General features: G+C 34.2%; 1 protein-coding gene across 1 annotated transcript; it reads left to right on the forward strand.

Moving 5' to 3' along the window:
- The first annotated feature begins 4,681 nt into the window (after positions 1-4,681).
- On the forward strand, positions 4,682-8,264 carry LOC139498634 (uncharacterized). The gene is made up of 4 exons (XM_071287116.1): positions 4,682-5,063; positions 6,454-7,198; positions 7,519-7,596; positions 7,637-8,264. The coding sequence occupies exons 1-2, from the start codon at positions 4,737-4,739 to the stop codon at positions 6,847-6,849; spliced, it is 723 nt and encodes a 240-aa protein (XP_071143217.1). The 5' UTR covers positions 4,682-4,736; the 3' UTR covers positions 6,850-7,198; positions 7,519-7,596; positions 7,637-8,264.
- Positions 8,265-8,328: the final 64 nt, after the last annotated feature.

An 8,328-nucleotide genomic window follows, 5' to 3' on the forward strand; every position in this document is an offset into this window, starting at 1 on the left:
TGTATATGCGGATATGGACAGTAAAATGCACATTGCAGCATGCACATATTAGTGCCAACGTTAAAAATTTGATTCAAATAGAAAAAAAATATGATGATTAAAAAATACATGTCCGCTCGCATCCTTTGGTGGGTTTTTTTACCGCCTAGAAGTCAGTACATTTTGATGCAAATATTATAATTAATAATTATTGAACTCATTAATCGTTATCATATCAAGTAAATATAGACCAATAAAAAATTAACAAAACCAAAAGAAAGAAAAATTGTAACCATGTCTCCGTAAATAATATTCAACATCGCCAGCCACGTTATGGATATTGATATACTAATAAGCAAATTATGATCATGGTCAAGAGGAAAAGTTTGAAATGGAATGCTTGTAAACATTTTAATATAAAAGGTATTATAAGAATATGATTGCAAAGACAACGACAATAGTATATTAACTCTTTTTTTATTTTCCTTCGTTAAAATATAATAATAAAAACTTAAATGTTAGGAGACCTTCAATAGATTTCTGTTTGCCAAAGATCCTTTTTCTATTAGAATATTGATATGTTGAGATAAACTTACCGTCAAAATCTAAGCGAGCAGTGATTCTTAAAAGACATTTTCTTGTCTAATGATTTGGATATTTATCTTGTTTTATTGTATATATGAACTTATGAATGTCTTACATAGTGAAATGTAACGGTATCTCAGCTATACATCTTTTTGAACAATAAACAAAGAATTTAAATGGCCTACTACAATTTGTAAACAATTGGCCTTTTATTCTGCTACAATTAAAATATTACACATTGCGTTGTGGTAATGTAGTGATAAATAAGGGTATGCAGAACTTTAATTCATATACTAGACAAACAAATAATTCATTCTATTATTATTAAGATAATTAGATTTCTGATTCAGCAAATAATATATATAATATATTTCTAAAAGTTTTAACATCCTGTGATGTGAAGACTGACAATTCCATTGTGATGAGGAGACAGTGGACATAATGAACATCGTGCTGGTACAAAAGAGCAAATATCTACCATATGCGATTTTAATTCATCCGCTACAGATTTCTCGTCAATCTGCACAACAACTGACGTGAAGGTAAGACAGTAGTATAATTAATAGGCGGGCTTGGGATTATTGAACATGGGGCTGATTTCCTAACAATTAAAAAATATGCGCGATTCTATACTAATAGTTATAAATGTCGTGGAAAACATGATTTTGTTTTGTTTTGGGGGATGGGGGATCAAAAGGGTTGCTCGCCCTCTATTATTTATACCGCTGGATCAGCCACTGGAATCATTCTTGAAGGATTTTATAACAAGTCTGTTTAATTATGGCACACTAGCTCTTTCCACAGGGACTCGGTTAGCAGATAAAAAAATTTGTTAATCAATGTTTTTTGTATATTTTTTATAATATTTCCTGTCTATTTGTATTGCTTTATTAACGTATTTGACGATGAAAGCGATATATTTTTGTTTTCTAGCAATGTGCAGTTTACTATCCCTATCCGTATACTGAACTATTTGTGTCAAAGCGACACGAATGGCCCCGTCCCAAAAAGTTGAAAAATCTGCAATTTCAATAACACACGTGGACACAAACATGATGGTATAAGTCTCACATTGATATGTTCATAATTATAAATAAACTGTTAACAAAACTCATAACTGTTAACAAAACTCAGCTCAAAATGTGGAGGCCTATAGGAAAAAAGTCTGTATAACTGTGATTTTCAACAATTTTCAAAGTTGTAAACCCTTAATTTTGGCAACACTTAATGGAGTGGAACAAAACTTAAACTTGATCTGTAACTCATCATGAGTAACTCACATACCAAAAATCAGCCCAATATCTGAAAGCGTTTAGAAAAAAAGTCTGTATAACTGTTATTTTCAAAAATTTATCAAAGTCCAAAGCCCGTAATTTCTGCAAAAATTAGCAAAGTGGAACAAAACTTAAACTTGAACAGTATCTCATCATGGTTAACTCACATACCAAAACTCAGCCCAATATCTGAAAGCGTTTAGAAAAAAAGTCTGTATAAATGTGATTTTCAACAATTTTCAAAGTTGTAAACCCTTAATTTTGGCAAAAATTAATGGAATGGAACAAAACTTAAACTTGATCTGTAACTCATCGTGGTTAACTCACAAACCAAAAATCAGCCCAATACCTGAAGGCGTTTAGAAAAAAACTCCGTACAATGGTTTGTTGCGGAATGACGGAATTTCGGAATGACGGAATTTCGGAATGACGGAATTTCGGACTTCGTTGCGGGGCCATACAAATCATATATTGTCCCGACAATGTGTAACAGTCCGAACGAGAAAACGATTTATACTTCAAATACTGCACATATTTTGATCTCCGATAACTTTTCGTTGAAAACTAACTTGAAATATCAAAATAACATGCAATTAATTGCAATATTCCATCATTATTCGGAATGACGGAATTTCGGACTTCGTTGCGGGGCCATACAAATCATATATTGTCCCGACAATGTGTAACAGTCCGAACGAGAAAACGATTTATACTTCAAATACTGCACATATTTTGATCTCCGATAACTTTTCGTTGAAAACTAACTTGAAATATCAAAATAACATGCAATTAATTGCAATATTCCATCATTATTCTTTTTTGTTTTAGCCAAGAAGCATAAATATCCAACGAAAACACAAACAAAAGAAAACCAAGAATACACTGCTATGAATGCAAGGATAAGCATACAAAATGCAGTTTTTGGAGAAGGCATAAATAATCCAGTAAACCCAAGCCAAGCCAAAACAGTCTCTAGTATCAAAAAACCAAATAACAAAAAATCACAAGAGAAAGTGTCCGCTTCTACAGCGACAGCAACAAATGTCGCAAAACGAGATCAAGAACATTTTATGCGAGGTCACAAAGTTAATCATAGTCGAGGTATCACAAAAACGACATCGCAGCAACAAAATACGACGGAGAGAATCGCAGAAAATCACCAAAATGGAAATCCTGCAGCGAAAGTTCTGCAAAAGGAAGAAAACAACATACAGGCAAGTTAATTATTTATTGGCCTAAATACGAAAACAAAACTTTGACTATACAGTGCTTATCAGTTTTAATCGCTCTTTAAATCTGTCAAGAGAACTTGTCTAGAAAACGGTCTTCTGTAGAACAGTTCTCATAAAACCCACAGAATAGTTTCAAAAAATACTTTTGGACAGTTCTAAACTAAAATTCAGTTTTTGAATTTGTTTTACATGATACTAAGTATAGTGCATATTGCCATGGAGTTGGATTTTGGCTCGCCCTTACTTTTAATAAACACTATTGTAGCGCTAAAAACAATTTTAGATGTTATTAGGATTGAACATTATTGAATAATTCATGAAAAGTAAGAACAATATCTCAGAATATTTTGTTAAAAATAAGATTCATAAATTTCCTACAACAAAAACGGTACACAAATAATAAACTAATTGATTCATAGATGAATTATGCATACGAATGGATAAATAAAATTGATAAGATCAGTAATAAAACAAATAAAATAAACCAATATACATATTATTTAAAATTGTTGTAGAGATAAAACCGTCAGGATCTATTCCATGGTGAAATTGTTCATACGAGAGAAAAGAGCATGATTACAACGTGTTGATGATTAATCATATTTCAAATGTTTAGATTTTACTTTAGAATTCCATTCAAATTGGAGAAAATAGCCTATACATATTAGACACTTTTAGCGAGTCTCAGTTTTCTTAGTCCGAGATTTCTCTGACGTCCAACGGCTGTTTTGCCAGACAAGCTGGGGCCGTGGGACGTCAGAGCTCGTGCAGAAATCGATGGGTCTCTGTGAAAACTGTTAAAATATGGAAAAATAAAGGTTGGCAGGTAGGTGAAACTTACATAAATGAAGAGATAAATGAAAAATGAACAGATTGATACCCGATTTATATAATTCCAAGGCCGCCAGTCGGCACCAGAAGCGACGAAGCAGCGCATCTATTTTGGGTGGGCAAATATCCACTTTTTGATATGGGCCGAGCTCTGACGTCCCCCGGCCCCAGCTTGTCAGCGTTTAGAAAAAAAGTCTGTATAACTGTTATTTTCAAAAATTTATCAAAGTCCAAAGCCCGTAATTTCTGCAAAAATTAGCAAAGTGGAACAAAACTTAAACTTGAACAGTATCTCATCATGGTTAACTCACATACCAAAACTCAGCCCAATATCTGAAAGCGTTTAGAAAAAAAGTCTGTATAAATGTGATTTTCAACAATTTTCAAAGTTGTAAACCCTTAATTTTGGCAAAAATTAATGGAATGGAACAAAACTTAAACTTGATCTGTAACTCATCGTGGTTAACTCACAAACCAAAAATCAGCCCAATACCTGAAGGCGTTTAGAAAAAAACTCCGTACAATGGTTTGTTGCGGAATGACGGAATTTCGGAATGACGGAATTTCGGAATGACGGAATTTCGGACTTCGTTGCGGGGCCATACAAATCATATATTGTCCCGACAATGTGTAACAGTCCGAACGAGAAAACGATTTATACTTCAAATACTGCACATATTTTGATCTCCGATAACTTTTCGTTGAAAACTAACTTGAAATATCAAAATAACATGCAATTAATTGCAATATTCCATCATTATTCTTTTTTGTTTTAGCCAAGAAGCATAAATATCCAACGAAAACACAAACAAAAGAAAACCAAGAATACACTGCTATGAATGCAAGGATAAGCATACAAAATGCAGTTTTTGGAGAAGGCATAAATAATCCAGTAAACCCAAGCCAAGCCAAAACAGTCTCTAGTATCAAAAAACCAAATAACAAAAAATCACAAGAGAAAGTGTCCGCTTCTACAGCGACAGCAACAAATGTCGCAAAACGAGATCAAGAACATTTTATGCGAGGTCACAAAGTTAATCATAGTCGAGGTATCACAAAAACGACATCGCAGCAACAAAATACGACGGAGAGAATCGCAGAAAATCACCAAAATGGAAATCCTGCAGCGAAAGTTCTGCAAAAGGAAGAAAACAACATACAGGCAAGTTAATTATTTATTGGCCTAAATACGAAAACAAAACTTTGACTATACAGTGCTTATCAGTTTTAATCGCTCTTTAAATCTGTCAAGAGAACTTGTCTAGAAAACGGTCTTCTGTAGAACAGTTCTCATAAAACCCACAGAATAGTTTCAAAAAATACTTTTGGACAGTTCTAAACTAAAATTCAGTTTTTGAATTTGTTTTACATGATACTAAGTATAGTGCATATTGCCATGGAGTTGGATTTTGGCTCGCCCTTACTTTTAATAAACACTATTGTAGCGCTAAAAACAATTTTAGATGTTATTAGGATTGAACATTATTGAATAATTCATGAAAAGTAAGAACAATATCTCAGAATATTTTGTTAAAAATAAGATTCATAAATTTCCTACAACAAAAACGGTACACAAATAATAAACTAATTGATTCATAGATGAATTATGCATACGAATGGATAAATAAAATTGATAAGATCAGTAATAAAACAAATAAAATAAACCAATATACATATTATTTAAAATTGTTGTAGAGATAAAACCGTCAGGATCTATTCCATGGTGAAATTGTTCATACGAGAGAAAAGAGCATGATTACAACGTGTTGATGATTAATCATATTTCAAATGTTTAGATTTTACTTTAGAATTCCATTCAAATTGGAGAAAATAGCCTATACATATTAGACACTTTTAGCGAGTCTCAGTTTTCTTAGTCCGAGATTTCTCTGACGTCCAACGGCTGTTTTGCCAGACAAGCTGGGGCCGTGGGACGTCAGAGCTCGTGCAGAAATCGATGGGTCTCTGTGAAAACTGTTAAAATATGGAAAAATAAAGGTTGGCAGGTAGGTGAAACTTACATAAATGAAGAGATAAATGAAAAATGAACAGATTGATACCCGATTTATATAATTCCAAGGCCGCCAGTCGGCACCAGAAGCGACGAAGCAGCGCATCTATTTTGGGTGGGCAAATATCCACTTTTTGATATGGGCCGAGCTCTGACGTCCCCCGGCCCCAGCTTGTCTGGCAAAACAGCCGTTAGACGTCAGAGTAATCTCGGACTACAGTTTTCTAGACCCGAATAAAATATTTAAAAACCTTTAATTTGATTACTGTGGATTCATTTTTATTCGTTGGATACCAATGTTCGTGAATTTCGTGGGTACGTGTGAACCACGAATTAAAATGTTCAACGAATTTTATATTTCAATAGACTTTGTACAGAGAGATTGGCAAAACCACGAAATCAAATATCCGCGAAAATGCAATTTTTCAGCAACCCACGAAATCAAATATCCGCGAAAATGCAATTTTTCAGCAACCCACGAAAATTGATACCCACGAAAATAAATTAAATCCACAGTAATAATATTTCAACGTTGTTTTAGATTTCAATACCTGGATGCTCTGCAGATGGTCAAACTCAGTCTGTGATACAACCATCTAATGTTATTAGAGACCCGACTAAAAAAGATTCGGACGACAAGACAACGGACGAAAAATCAAACATTGTGGCTCCCTTACTCCCTACCAACACAGATACATCTGCCAACAATTCAGCTGTAGATTCGAGATCGACCCCTACCATTACAGATACACCTGCCAACCCCAATAATTCAGATATAGATTCAAGATCGCCCAATGGAACAGTACTGACGTCTACAGAAGACGATGATTTCTTTTCTCTTATTGGTCGAGCAGATGGACGTGTTTCAGAATTGGATCAACATAATGATGGAATTACTAGTTTACAAACTGCCAACGCGTCTGGAACAAGTTCTTAAGCAAAACATATCTAAAGGATAAGGAAAATATTCCTGACAAAACATAAACCGACTTAGATCCAACAGGGGTCGCATCTTACATTTTAATATATTTGTATCAGAGTTAGGTTTTCGTTGTTCGGCGCTCATCAAAGAAGAGTTCTGTAGGTCTGTGTTGTTCATTGCTCATCGAAGCACAGTATTGTAGGTATGTGCTATTAATCGCTCATCAAAAAACAGTTTTGTAGGTCTGTGTTATTCATCACTCTTCAAAGCACAGTTTTGTATAGGTTTGTGTTGATAATCGCTCATCAAAAACAGATTTTTTAGTTCTGTTTTGTTCATCGCTCATCAAGGCGAAGTTTTGTAGGTCTGTGTTGTTAATCGCCCATTAAAGCACAGTATTGTAGGTCTGTGTTATTCATCGCTCTTCAAAGCACAGTTTTGTATAGGTTTGTGTTGATAATCGCTCATCAAAAACAGTTTTTTAGTTCTGTTTTGTTCATCGCTCATCAAGGCGAAGTTTTGTAGGTCTGTGTTGTTAATCGCCCATTAAAGCACAGTATTGTAGGTCTGTGGTTTTAATCGCTCATCAAAAAACAGTTTTGTAGGTCGGTTTTTTTATTGCTCATTAAAGCACAGTTTTATAGGTCTGTGTTGTTCGTCACTCATCAAATAGCAGTTTTGCAGGTCTGTGTTGTTCGTCGCTCATCAAATAGCAGTTTTGCAGGTCTGTGTTATAAATCGCTCATAAAAACAGTTTTGTAGGTCTGTGTTTTATCGCTCATAAAAAAATCAGTTTTTTTAGGTCTGTTTTGTTCATAGCTCATCAACGCACAGTTATGTAGTTCTGTATTGTTCATCGCTCATAAAAGCACAGTTTTGTAGGTCTGTGTTGTTCGTCGATTATCAAAAAACAGTTTTGTAGGTCTGTGTTGTTAATCGCTAATAAAAAACAGCTTTGTAGGTCTGTGTTTTATTACTCATCAAAGCACAGATTTGTAGGTCTATGTTGCTTATCGCTCACCAAAGAACAGTTTTGTAACTCTGTTTTGTTCGTGGCTCATCACACAACAGTTTTGAAGGTCTGTGTTTTCTCGCTCACCGAAGCACAATTTTGTAGGTCTGTGTTGTCTGTCCCTTATCAAGGCACAATTTTGTAGGTCAATGTTGTGATGAGCCCATGAAAGAACAGTTCGTCGCTATGTAATTAAGTTGCTGAGGTATGTTGTACTGTTCAACTTTGTTGGTAATTCCTGTTTTGATTAATTTGCTGATGTTTCTTTTTATCGTGGAGTCAGGTTTTGGTGGTTGATGTAGTCTATTATTATGTCCAGTTTTTTCCTGTTAACCTCTATATATTTTATTGTATTATCTCAATTTTTGGCAAAGATTATATATTATTGTTAATAAGATCAAATGTTAATGATACAATACGAATTGGTGTAGAGTGGAGAAGGACATTCCATGATTTCCCTTTTCGGAGAATCCAATCTAAGG

This window comes from Mytilus edulis, chromosome 12 (genome assembly GCF_963676685.1).
Source record: "Mytilus edulis chromosome 12, xbMytEdul2.2, whole genome shotgun sequence".
Lineage (NCBI taxonomy): Eukaryota > Metazoa > Mollusca > Bivalvia > Mytilida > Mytilidae > Mytilus > Mytilus edulis.

Bases quoted from the DNA above. Each gene is read 5' to 3' on its own strand.
- LOC139498634 (XM_071287116.1), top strand. From the start codon at position 4,737: ATGAATGCAAGGATAAGCATACAAAATGCAGTTTTTGGAGAAGGCATA. The intron at 5,064-6,453 runs GCAAGTTAATTA...ACGTTGTTTTAG, and splicing joins AGGAAGAAAACAACATACAG to ATTTCAATACCTGGATGCTC.